The following is a 14,303-nucleotide window of genomic DNA, read 5'->3' on the forward strand; positions in this document are numbered from 1 at the left end:
CATGAACAACGTTTTCTTTGGTTAAATACAATAGGCTGGATCAAATCTGCTGGAAATATGTGAAGTAAAAAAAAAAAAAAGCCGATATGATCTTTTAAAAGTGAAAAAAACCACCTCATAATTGCCAGTACTGCAAGCATTATACATATATAAAGGATTTTAAAAATTTGGAGGGCCAAGAAAAAACGGGTGGGCTTATTTGGCTGAATCTGTAAAATATGGTTGGCTCAGAAGTTTAAAATACCAGTGAAATAATCAGTTGCCTGCTCATTTTAACAAACCTACTAATTACCAGTGCTGTCTACCCAAGGGCCACGAAATTCAATTTGAAAAATAAAAATTAATATTCATACATGTATTATTAAATAGGGGCCCCAAATATTCTTAAGACCATCCTGCTAATTACTGTAGACGAAAGTAGCTAAATAAGGAATAAACTAAAGTAACCAATTCATACCACAAATGATAAAGGAAGGAAATGTTTTATTTCACGACGCACTGAACACATTTTATTTACGATTATATGGCATCAGACTACACATATAGAGAAAAAACCCGCTGTCGCCACTTCATGGGCTACTGTTTTCGATAAGCAGCAAGGGGTCTTTTATATGCACCATCCCACGGCCTTTGATATATACGTCGTGGTGCACTGACTGGAACGAGAAATAGCCCAATGGGCCCACCGGTGGGGATTGATCCCACATTGAGCGAACGCTGTACCACTGGGCTACATCCTGCCCCCGCCCCACAAATGATAACTACAGCGAGGTATTATTACTGAATGCTAGGTTTCGACACAAATGATAACTACAGCGAGGTATTATTACTGAATGCTAGGTTTCGACACAAATGATAACTACAGCGAGGTATTATTACTGAATGCTAGGTTTCGACACAAATGATAACTACAGCGAGGTATTATTACTGAATGCTAGGTTTCGACACAAATGATAACTACAGCGAGGTATTATTACAGAATGCTAGGTTTCGACACAAATGATAACTACAGCGAGGTATTATGACTGAATGCTAGGTTTCGACACAAATGATAACTACAGCGAGGTATTATGACTGAATGCTAGGTTTCGACACAAATGATAACTACAGCGAGGCATTATTACTGAATGCTAGGTTTCGACACAAATGATAACTACAGCGAGGTATTATTACTGAATGCTAGGTTTCGACACAAATGATAACTACAGCGAGGTATTATTACTGAATGCTAGGTTTCGACACAAATGATAACTACAGCGAGGTATTATTACTGAATGCTAGGTTTCGACACAAATGATAACTACAGCGAGGCATTATTACTGAATGCTAGGTTTCGACACAAATGATAACTACAGCGAGGTATTATTACTGAATGCTAGGTTTCGACACAAAATGATAACTACAGCGAGGTATTATTACTGAATGCTAGGTTTCGACACAAATGATAACTACAGCGAGGTATTATTACTGAATGCTAGGTTTCGACACAAAATGATAACTACAGCGAGGTATTATTACTGAATGCTAGGTTTCGACACAAATGATAACTACAGCGAGGTATTATTACTGAATGCTAGGTTTCGACACAAATGATAACTACAGCGAGGTATTATTACAGAATGCTAGGTTTCGACACAAATGATAACTACAGCGAGGTATTATTACTGAATGCTAGGTTTCGACACAAATGATAACTACAGCGAGGTATTATTACTGAATGCTAGGTTTTGACACAAATGATAACTACAGCGAGGTATTATTACTGAATGCTAGGTTTTGACACAAAACATATAAAGTACTTTAAGGAAAACTTCATTCAGAACAAAGAATGTTCAGTTATGTAGTGGGACAGGGAGTCCAACATTGGTGGAATTCAGAATTGAACCTTCCATCACGTAGCAGTATACTAACGTCATCAGAGCACTGGTTGGAATGAGAAAATTAATCTTCTGAATAGATTCACAGAGGTGGTTAAATCCTGCAATGCAATAGAGTAGCAATAGAGTAAGCGAGCACTTAACTGACGGCTAAATCCCACCCAAAAACCTTGATATAGCCAGAAGATGGGAGGGAAAACACAATAAATTGTGTAAAATTGGCTTTCCGTTCAATGCCATAATTGCTGGAATCCATTAGAAAGTTTTTTGGTAGTCATGGACTTTGTTCAATGAAAATGGGAAACAGACTTTTGGTTCCATGATCTTGCCTATATGCTGCAGGAAATGATAAAGTTTTCATTAAAACTTATTTCACAGTCCTCCGTACATTTGAAACCAGTGATTGTTTTTAGAACATCACTCGATAACACATTAATGCACATGCTTCCATATATTATTGTGATTTCACATATCGGTAAAAGGAAAAGTGGCCATATATTAAACAGATTCAAGAATTCTATGGTTTCATTCACACAGTACTAAACTTGTTTAGCGATATGTCTTTCAGTGGATCAAGTGGAAAAAATATTTAAAAGTTTTATAGTGGATGAATATATCCAACACCATAGCACTGATTCTAGTGCCGTTAGTATAATCTTTCAACAAAAGGTCATTTTCATTGCAAAATTATCATTTTATATTGATTTTCCTCTTTTTTTTTGTAAGAGTGAACTTTTATATGAAATGGTAGCAGTTTTAATATTCTGTGTTTGACCAAGATAAAAAGTGTCACTCTTTATAACTCCAAAATATTATTTCACACAGGAAATAAATTTGATCTGAAATGGTTGCTCATTTAATCTATCATGAAAGACAAATTATTTCAACTAAAAATTAATCCAAGAATGAAAAAAAAAAAAAAAAACACAAATTCATTTATTAGAATTTATTTGATGAACATGATTGATTTGAAAGATGATGTGGGGGACAAAATGTTTGCATGCTGTGGTCTTTCTTTTACATCATCTTTCGTCCAGTGGGCATGCAGCCATTTGTGAACGAAGATTCATAGAGAAAGAGAACAGCAACCACTGCAGACACTTCATCCTGTTCATTCAGCACCAGTAAAAAACCCAGAGATCTGCTCAGAATCCAAGTTTTTAACTGATAAAGGAACTATGAATCCATGAATTTAAAAGCAATGCTCGCAACATAAAAAATGGCCTTAAAAAAACAAGCTGCATTTAAAATGTCAATGATCTGTTATGTACATGTAGAAATCAAGTCGCTAAAGGAAACTGGAACAGAAACATTTTGTCCAACAGGCAGTCTTCAAAATGATGTGGAATGTTGCTTCACAATTCAGAATTATTTTATCTGGATACTGTTCATTCTCTGGTATATGACAAATATGGCTGCACATTCCAGGATTCAAAAACATCACCAATGACTACCACAATTCACCATCTCTGTCTTTAGCCGGAACCTCGATTACTCGAGGCTTGTCGATTATTCTGGCTGTTCGCGATCCTTTTTCGACAATTCCGATGATCCAGGACTGGTAGCCTTCCTGCTTCTCAATGTCTTTACAGAAGGCTGCTGCTTGTTCTCTAGGCAGAGCAATCAGTAATCCGCCTGGAAAAAATATATTTTAGCATTTTCATTCATTGAAACAGAATTCATTAAACATCATTTTTCTAAAATTGAAGGGCCACAGATCTGTGAGAAATGGGTAAATCACCATCAAAGTTAAACTTTATCTTTAACAGCACATGATAAAGCTATGGTACATAGAAAATTTCATCTCAACATCTTTAGGCATTGCCAAATTATTTTTTTTAAATCCGGAAATGTTTTCCCCCATATCTCCTCCATACCAGTTCAATGGCCATAACTGAAAAATGGGCAAATTGCCAAGAAAGTCAAATTTGATTTGTAATAGAACATGATAAAACTATACACCAAATTTTAAGAAGAAAACATTTGGGTTTTTTTTTTTTTTCCTAATTTCAAGGGCCATAAATCTTTAACACAGCATGATAAAGCTATACACAAAATGTCAGCTCAATGACACATTGCAAAAAAAGAAGTCCGGAAAAATGGGTAAATTGCCATGAAAGTCGAACCTGATCTGTAACGGTACAAGATAAAGCTATATACAAAATGCCATAAAAATATATGTGGGACAGACTGAGATGATGAAACCAATAGTTAAAAATAAAGTTTGTTTTGTTTAACGACACCACTAGAGCACATTGATTAATCAATCATCAGCTATTGGATGTCAAACATTTGGTGATTCTGACTCATAGTCAGAGGAAACCCACTACATCTTTCCTAATGCAGTAAGGGATCTTTTATATGCACTTTCCCACAGACAGGATAGCACATACCATGGCCTTTGATATGCCAGTTGGGGTTCACTTGCTGGAATGAGAAATAGCCCAATGGGTCCACCGACGGGGATCGATCCCACACTGAGCGTGCATCAAACAAGCGCTTTACCACTGGGCTACGCCCCGCAACCTATAGTCCCCCCTCCAGATGGACCCACAGGGAACTAATAAATACTAAAAACCTTTAAAACGTTTAAATAAATAATAAAATCTCCAAACTAGTTTTCTTTACGTTGATATCTAAGCTTTAAAGTTTTTATATCTAGAAAATAAAGTTACCTGACGTTTCTGCAGAATGCCCTTGCAGCAGACCGAACATGTTTCCACAAGCCTTGCTGATGGCAGCCATCTTGGCAATGATGGGCAGGTTGTGAATGACGAAGCCGACCTCATTCTTCTGTATTTTAGCCAGGTTGTTAGCATGGCCTAGCAGTCCAAATCCAGTTACATCAGTGGCACCATGGGCATTGTACTTGTGCATTAACTTGGAGGCTGAAAAACATAACAGTACAAATCTTACATTTTGTCCATAGATTTATTTTTTAAAATTAAAAAATGACAATAAAATTGACAATAGTGTTGGAGCACTGAATAAAACAAGAAATACCCCACTTGGTCTACAGAACAGGGATGTGATGTCCATATAAAATATAAGCGGAAATGATCTTTAAAAAGCTGAACACTTTTCTCACAGTCAAATAAGTGGATTTTTTCCAGCATTTCAGATCAATTACAATCTACTAAATAACTTTGCGACAATCATGTTATGAAAAACAAAAAAGCCAAAATCTAGTAAGCAAAAGCATCAAGTGACAGCTCGGAGATCAGCACTAAATCCTAATTTAGTGGTGCAACTACTTTGTATTAGGCTTTAATGCTATTCTCTGGGCAACTGTTATACATCTTGCTACATTGCTTTGATACATGTTCCTTGAATAAACATGTTGGTGATCAGTGGATTTATAGGATATTAAATGAGCTTGTATTTCTTATCACGTTTATGTCCTGAATGAAATAATTTTCAATTGTCGCAAGCTGTAGTCGAAGTGTTACGTCCCACTTGGCCTTCTATTGGGACATATCACTTTGATATATACCTAGATATTTTTAACCATGTGGATAATAATATGACCGATCACCTGTTCGGTTGAGACGAGCCATACTAAACATGGCCCGTTGGTAAGCCTTCCTGCAGTCGTCCTCACTGACAACCAGTTTGATGCGGTTCCATCGCTCGGGCTGGTCGAGCCACTGGTATGCGTTGACGGCCACTTGGGAGCCCAGAGGTTTCGTCATCACGAGAACATCTCCCACAACAGCGTTGTCTGGCCTGCAACAAAGAGCATCATAAACGGACCGGTGCAGAAGACACAATTGTTGCTTATCGAAACTTATGATGGAATTATATAAATAATATCAAACAAAAAATATTTTTTTAAATTTAAGAACTACATTTTTGATTATTAAGTAATGTGTAGACTTTTGGGATTTGGCGGGGGTGGGGGGGGTATTCAACTATCAAATTATTTATAACTTTTATTAGAAAACATTTTGTTTTCAAGATCTGGAAATAGCAACAGCCAGTGTTCACACTTAAAGACTACTTTAGTTTTAGACAGTTTTCAGAACAGTATTTCTTTTTAAAATATTACAAAATAGTTGATTTAAACAAAAATGTATTAGCCAAATATTAAATTCCACTTAGCACACCAATTAGCCGATGGAGAACACTAACTTCTTTGTATAGTGGCTTTCACTCGGTGTGGGATAATCTCCATCGGTGTGCCCATTGGGCTGTTTCTTGTTCCATCCAGTGCACCGTGACTGGTATATAAAAGGCTGTGGTATGTACTACCCTGTCTGTGCGATGGTGCATATAAAAGATCCCTTGCTGCTATTTGAAAAGAGTAGCCCATGAAGTGTCAACAGCAGGTTTCCTCTCTAAATATGTGTGTGGTCCTTGACTCCATATAACCGTAAATAAAATGTGTGTCGTTAAATAAACCATTTTTTTCTTTCTTTGTACACTTTCTAAAATTGTGTAACGATCACTCAAACTAAAAGAGTAAATCACAACAGTTGAACCTTATTCTGAACAAAATACCCCCATTTGGTAATTTGTTTTACATTTGTTTCATTTGTATGGTATGGTAATTAACGTGCATATTCAGAGCAAGCTGTTTTAGCACATACCTGTCATGCAAAGGGTTGGGGTGGGTGGGTGAAGGGACCACCTGCGCTGCAAGAGATCACCAGCAGCCCAACCGGGGTTGGATTGGTTGCTATGGAATTTGGAATGTCTCGTAGGATTAATGCCAAAGAGAAAAGGTGCACAGAATGAAGGAAATTTGGCACATTTTTTATTGGTTCACCGAATGAGAAAAAGGGAGCCATATCAGGCCTTTCCCCAGGATTTTTTTAAGGCGCTTACATTATTAGCATCAGTATAACACAAATCAAGCCAAAATTAGTGGGGTAGTGGGTTGAAAACAGTTAAGTGTTTGCCTTCAATCCAGCTAATCATGTTTTTTTTAAAGTAACCCATCAATTCCCCACCCCCAACAATTTCATAACTTGTGCCATGTTATTTCTGTTGATTTTAGCGTCGTGTTAAATGCTTGTTGTGATTTCTGCTTGTAAAATACCTAGGCTAAGAATGCCGACTTCACAGTATATTTCATTTATAAAAATAAAAAAGTTTTAAAAAGTTACTAAAATTAAAATTTACGGTCTTTTTATTTAAAATCCAGCTAACTTATTAAATGTCACCTCACAGTCTTACAAATATACATCTAACATTATCTAACAAATATGATTATTGTAAAATAATTCAGTGTACGTTTAACTGCAATTTGTATAAATACTGTATGTTCATTTCCCGCGATCGCGATCTCTCGACCATAGGTACAAAATTAACAAAGACAAAGGAAATAAATGAAACTGCCGTTAGGTATTCATTGATGCAAACAACTATTGTTTTTCTACAAATTTACATCAAGATTTACTTCTGTGTAATCGTATTGTTCAATGTCCGCAAAGAAGCCTCTTGACACGAAAGCTTTCCTCGGTTCAGACAACGAACGTTCTTCCTAACGTTCGAACTATTTTGATTGGTGTCCGTCGAGTCCATTTGGTTTAACGTGAAGCGCACAAACCAGTGTAGCGAACGTTTTGTTTTCGCTCGATCTGGCTGAACTCAGCTCTTGGAATAGCCTACATGTCTTTCGGCCCTAAACTGGCATGTGTATTCAAATTGACACGCATTGTCGGTTTGTTTTTATTACTTTGGTTCAAAGACTTTACAAAGTTAAAATAACAAGTTACAGATCTTCCAGACATTGAATTACCATCACATTGCTGTCATACATGTTGAATGCATGCCATTAAAATTAATAACAGTGATTATTAAAATAAACAAACATAACACCTACGCTGTATTCTGCAGAGTTCGACAAATCCGCTAGCCCGACGCCCGTGGCTAGTGATTTTTAAGTTCGGGCTAGTGAGAAACGCAAAACCACTAGCACTGCGGGCTAGTGGTTTCTACCCCTGCGGGCTAGTGGTTTCTACCCCCCTCCTTATCGTGGGTTTTTTATTCTCTTTTTCTCTCGGGTGAAATTTCGTTTAATAAATTTGATTGTGACGTTTGTCATCGAATAATATCAACAACGCAATCAGTATATAATAATAATAATCCACTTGAACTAGGTCTGCAACCTGCAGTAACATGCTATCTCTACATCGCCACAGTTACAGCATGCATTGTTTACTTTTCCCTTTCAAGTTTCTGGCACAGGAAATAAGTCTAATGACATGCGTGTTTTGATTGGTTGGATACGTCACGTGGTAGTTAATCTCGCACATATGTTTTAGGCTGAGAACTTGGAAATCACCAATCGCGACGACAGGTTAATCTCAATCACGTAAACCCCAGTCATGCTTTGAATTTCAGTGTTTGTTTTATTTACCTATTGTTTTCTAATTTAACACTTCGCTGACATGTGTTTATCGGCAATCAGGAGAACAATTTACTTTAATGGTAAACACACATGCAATGACTGCTTGGCCTATTACGTGTTTAACCCAATATCGAAGTCAGAGGCTGAATCCGGGGCGGGCGTGCCTGAACCCTTGTGGATAGGGGCACGTTAATAGAGTTTCCCAGTTCCCAATATCGAATACACTGAACCATCTATTACCGTGTGTCACAATGTCGTACCCTCATTTAAATTTATTTATTTTGATAGTGGGTTTAAATATCAACCATCAGTTTGCTCAGTTATTTTTCCCCGGGGGGAGGGCAAAAGCGAAAACGGAACAATGACAATGGATCACACTTTACAAAAAACCAAACGTACAACACGACAAAAAACTGAAAGTTACAACATGATTTAAGTGTTTGTTTTATTTTACTGTTATACTCGTAAATGTGTAATGTTACAAAAATTATACAAAAATCCAGTTATAACTGATCAGGAATTTGGGCTAGTGCTTTATCTTGGTGAGCTAGTGGTTTTCACAAACCCACTAGCCCTGTGGCTAGTGACTTTTCAAAATATTTGTCATACTCTGTATTCTGGATTTTCTCATTACCGGTCGCGAGATCACTATTACCCTAACTGAATATTTGGTATTATTATTGTGTTTGAGCTGTCGGATAGATTATGTAACCGTTTGTTCACATCAGATGATAGAAAATGGTTTAGCCAAAATTTTAGTCACTTGCAAATTTTATTAGCCATTTTTAAAAAAATAATTTTTAATTAGCTAATGGCTAATATGGCTACTGACAGTGCGAGCCTGGGATGTTTTCAGTGTGTGGGAGTTTTGGAAGGGGGTGTTAGGATAGAAATGGTTGATTGCCAGCGTAACTGTACTTTTAAAAAGTGTTTCCCTTATCGTTTACTTAGTTAAACGGTACAGTTGATTCAGTCATGGGGCATCTTCTTTGCTTGGGCCTTGAAGCTTGATTGCTTGGCACGGGAATCCCGTTACGCGTAAGAGCCTTCCTGACGGTCCCAGTAGATGTGGTAAATTTACTAAACACCAGCTGTGAGCAGACGACTGGTCCATTGTTAGGTATTTAGGAAGTGTTTTACCTGTAATAGTAATTAGGTGTGCTTGATATACTGGTACACAAGTTGTTTGTAAGAGGTAGTCGACTGCCACGCTCGTTTTTCTAAAGTACTTCAAATCAAGGCGTAGCGGTAATTGATTTAAGGCGCTTCCACGCCGTCAAAGCGCTTACTTTACAGACCAAGGCGTGTCGGGCCGCTACGCCTAACGGCCCTGGGGAAACCCCTGTATATATGTTTTTGGAACTTAGTTTGCCAAGAGTAGCTCATTTGTATGCACCATCTCGCAGACAGAATAGTACATACCACAGCCTATGATATACCAGTCGTGGTACACTGGCTGGAACGAGAAATACCCCAATGGGCCCACCAATGAAGATTGATCCCAGTCCGACCGCACATAAAGCTAGTGCTCTACCACTGAGCTAACACATGGTAAATTGTTGTCGTTTTATAAAAGCATTGATGATGGAAAGAGTTGAGGCTGGGAAAGAAATTACCAATCCCTACCATCGCTGAAAGGCAAACCAATTAAACAAGAAACGAGAAATAGCCTAATGGGTCCACCGGTGAAGATCGATCCCAGTCCGACCGCACATAAAGCTAGTGCTCTACCACTGAGCTAACACTGGTAAATTGTTGTCGTTTTATAAAAGCATTGATGATGGAAAGAGTTGAGGCTGGGAAGGTATTACCAACCCCTACCATCGCTGAAAGGCAAACCAATTAAACAAGAAACGAGAAATAGCCTAATGGACCCACCGGTGAAGATCGATCCCAAATCGACAGCACATCAAGTTAATGCTTTACCACTGTGCTATGTCCCACCCTGCCTGTAAGTAATAAATGTATGTAAATAGTAATCGAATGGCGCCCCGACTCAGTGACTTACATGATGTACTCGTTGGTCTGACAGACTGACGTCGCCACACCCCCGATCGTCATCCACGGGTTCAGCACCGTCTGACCTCCTGTCACCTGCGTGTTCGCGTCATCGGCCGTGTCCTGTGTTAGAAAATTGCATTAAACACAAGTTAGTCAAACTCTGCAGATACAGACAGACAAGACATGAACATCAAATGCAACAAATATTTATTAACTTTTGAAAATTAAAAACGTGACCACATTTGATTAAATCATAATAGGTTTAAAAAAAAAAACATAAATTACAAACTTGATAGCAGTGGTAATGAATGCAGAAAAAAATTAAATGTAACATTTATATCAGTAACTACCACCTGTGTTTGCTGCTTTTGTAAGACATGCATCTAATAGAGCTTTTTAACAACAGAAATGGCATTATTTTGTTCATGTTTAGAATACCAGTGTCTGTATATATCTAATAGTAGTAGTTCAAAATTCATTTTACTTCCTAGAAATGTTTAACATAGTTACGAAATTGAGAAGGGAAATCCGTTTTGGGATATTACAAACATTTAGCTACACAGATAGCGACATTTAAAACAAACAGAAATGTATTTAAAATGTAATTATATCTGTTAACAATGCTATTTGTCGAAATGTCTTATGACATTTTCAATTTCCAGTAATTGAATGAACTCCAACAAGTACGGTGTTCATTAACACAAGACCCCCACCCCATTCCACCGAGATACCCGACCTTGAATCCACTCATGACCATCGGGACAATTATGTCTCGCTCTTTCTCCGTCATCTTGTTACTGACACCGAGCAGCATCAGCATGTTGTCGCAGTCCGTCACTCCCATCGCGTACAGGTCACTCAGTACGTTCGCAGCCGTAATCTTACCCTGGAGACAAAATAACAAATATTACAACAGACAGACAAATGCTGTCACAGTCCGTCACTCCCATCGCGTACAGGTCACACAGTACGTTCGCAGCCGTAATCTTACCCTGGAGACAAAATAACAAATATTACAACAGACAAATGCTGTCGCAGTCCGTCACTCCCATCACGTACAGGTCACTCAGTACATTCGCAGCCGTGATCTTACACTGGACGCAAAATAACAAATATTACAATAGATTGACAAATGTTGTCGCAGTCAGTCACACCTATCGCGTACAGGTCACTCAGTATGTTCGCAGCCGTAATCTTACCTTGGATCACAAACATTACAATAGACAGACAAGCTGTTATCTTACCTTGGATCACAAACATTACAATAGACAGACAAGCTGTTATCTTACCTTGGATCACAAACATTACAATAGACAGACAAGCTGTTATCTTACCTTGGTGACAAAATATCAAATATTACAATAGACAGACAAGCTGTTATCTTACCTTGGTGACAAAATATCAAACATTACAATAGACAGACAAGCTGTTATCTTACCTTGGTGACAAAATATCAAATATTACAATAGACAGACAAGCTGTTATCTTACCTTGGTGACAAAATATCAAATATTACAATAGACAGACAAGCTGTTATCTTACCTTGGTGACAAAATATCAAATATTACAATAGACAGACAAGCTGTTATCTTACCTTGGTGACAAAATATCAAATATTACAATAGACAGACAAGCTGTTATCTTACCTTGGTGACAAAATATCAAATATTACAATAGACAGACAAACCGCTATCTTACCCTGGAGGCAAAATATCAAATATTACAATAGATAGACAGACATGCCTTATCTTACCCTGGAGGCAAATATCAAATATTACAATAGACAGACAAGCTGTTATCTTACCTTGGTGACAAAATATCAAATATTACAATAGACAGACAAGCTGTTATCTTACCTTGGTGACAAAATATCAAATATTACAATAGACAGACAAACCGTTATCTTACCCTGGAGGCAAAATATCAAATATTACAATAGATAGACAAACCGTTATCTTACCCTGGAGGCAAAATATCAAATATTACAATAGACAGACAAATCGTTATCTTACCCTGGAGGCAAAATATCAAATATTACAATAGACAGACAAATCGTTATCTTACCCTGGAGGCAAAATATCAAATATTACAATAGACAGACAGACATGCCTTATCTTACCCTGGAGGCAAATATCAAATATTACAATAGAGAGACAAGCTGTTATCTTACCCTGGAGCCAGGGTCAGATTCAATGTGTACACTGAATGGGGAGAAACAAGGAATCTGACACTATTTAATGTGTCTGTTATCTATGACCTGTGTAAACTAACCATCATGTAGGGGTCATCAACCAGTGGATAGAAGAAGTCTGTTGTCTGGACGAGTGAAAGGCCACCATGACGAAGTGGGGTGATCGAGGCATCCATACCAATACCTGAAGAAAAATTTAAGATCACATATTTAAACTTAGAATCATAGGAAATCACTTTACATATGCATACAACAAAAATTTAAGTGGCCGATTTTAATTTTGAATGATTAAAATCTAGTTTAAATTCCACAGCCATCTACAATGCGAACAATTTGAAAAGAAAAAAAATGGTGTCGTACGCGGAAAAAAATTCATTTGGCAACTAAAACATTTCGTACTACCTATATAAAATGTAAGTAGGCACCATCTGGCTCCTATATGGAAAAGTTAACAGAGGGCCGATTCAATATACAACTAAATTACAGATCATCAATTTATCAGGGTTTCTGCGGTTGCATTCAATTCCATAGCACCAAAAATGTCACTGTCAGTGATGCTTGATATTAAAATATACTATTAATGCTATAACAAAGTGGTTTTAAAAAGTCAATGGGTGCAGAATTACTTTTATTTTGTAATATTTGATTACATGGAAAACCATGATTTCGATTCATTTTCTAAACACTTAAAATTTTTAAATATTAAAAAATAAAAATTAACTTACAATAAAATATCAAACTTAGTAGGCATTACCCTCATATTGTTAGGGTTAGGTTAGTTTTGGGGCGATGTTCCCTCTTTATACATGTATCAACATTGTCATTGCTATAATATTTTTGTCTAATAATAATAGACTAATAGGATGCCAGAATGAAAAAAAAATTCCAACAAAAACTAACATTGCAATAATTATCTTTTATTAAATGAAAGTTTGTCAAATATATAATTATAAAAAGAACCAAAAAAAACTCCATATATTTGTTAACGCTACTACTTTTTATAAAAGAAAAAATATACGACAAATTAATGTCAAAAATCGTCCTTGAAAATGTAAACAAACACACGTGTTTCATAAACTAAAATTAATCACCACGTGATCGATTACTTTTGACCACGTGATGTAGTCTAGCCGGCAGACAGACGCCATTTTGAAAATACGGGGTACGAAGGGCATTTATTATAAAATTAACAAAGTTTTCCAAAAACAAACAATGCATTAGCCTGGAACATATATGCAAATGTGTTGCATTATTAGTATGTTTGCTGCAAGTAAATCTAGTGCCATTCACACTCAAAATTATTAATAACAAATCAAAAAATATGTGGGAAATGAGATCCTTTGGAAATGGTACATGACCCATTTCCCTGGCATTTTTCTTCATAAAATAGACTTACCAACTCTTGGAACTGGTGTGACATATTGGAATTGCGCCTGTTCTTGATCCTGGGCACTGCTGTCCTGGTTAAGTCCCTCAAGAAGTTTGAGCAGAACGTCTTGAGGGACTTTACACCCTCATCCCTTTAGGTCAGCAAATTTGGTGAGTCGGAAAGTGGGATCCAACTCGTGTGCCACAGGATCAAAAGGTCGGCGTGATGTCATTTTCTTCGATTTCAGCTTTCGACAACTTCTAAACTATACTGCAAAACAAACAAAATATAGTCAGAGTATATACAAATGAAAAAAATTGAACAAAAACAAGTATTATTGCACGTAAAACACTTTCAACCGTAATCAGAAAGCACCCCTCACAAAGAAATAAATGGCGACCTCCCTTGTCGGTTCTGGTTCCCCGGATGTAAGTGAAAAACATATATGCCACGTGATGAATTTTGCACCGAGGGAGAAGTTATTGTTGTATACGAGATGCTCTTTTAAAT

General features: G+C 37.1%; 1 protein-coding gene and 1 long non-coding RNA gene across 3 annotated transcripts; one reads left to right on the forward strand and one right to left on the reverse strand.

The window, feature by feature from the left end:
- Positions 1–618: 618 nt before the first annotated feature.
- On the forward strand, positions 619–3,002 carry LOC121369260. Its single transcript, XR_005957583.1, has 2 exons — positions 619–1,724; positions 1,774–3,002. It is a non-coding gene; the product is annotated as an uncharacterized LOC121369260 (long non-coding RNA).
- On the reverse strand, positions 2,809–14,303 carry LOC121369259 (inactive selenide, water dikinase-like protein). 2 transcript variants are annotated; one of them, XM_041494222.1, is made up of 8 exons: positions 14,176–14,303; positions 13,821–14,063; positions 12,505–12,608; positions 10,970–11,119; positions 10,241–10,353; positions 5,413–5,603; positions 4,553–4,765; positions 2,809–3,512 (listed from the first exon to the last, which is right to left on the reverse strand). In XM_041494222.1, exons 2-8 carry the CDS (start codon positions 14,023–14,025, stop codon positions 3,328–3,330), a joined length of 1,161 nt encoding a protein of 386 aa, XP_041350156.1. In that variant the 5' UTR covers positions 14,026–14,063; positions 14,176–14,303; the 3' UTR covers positions 2,809–3,327. The 2 variants fall into 2 exon arrangements, with proteins under 2 accessions (XP_041350156.1, XP_041350157.1); XM_041494223.1 differs by having other exon boundaries at positions 14,194–14,210.

This window comes from Gigantopelta aegis, chromosome 3 (assembly GCF_016097555.1).
Source record: "Gigantopelta aegis isolate Gae_Host chromosome 3, Gae_host_genome, whole genome shotgun sequence".
NCBI classification, from domain to species: Eukaryota; Metazoa; Mollusca; class Gastropoda; order Neomphalida; family Peltospiridae; genus Gigantopelta; species Gigantopelta aegis.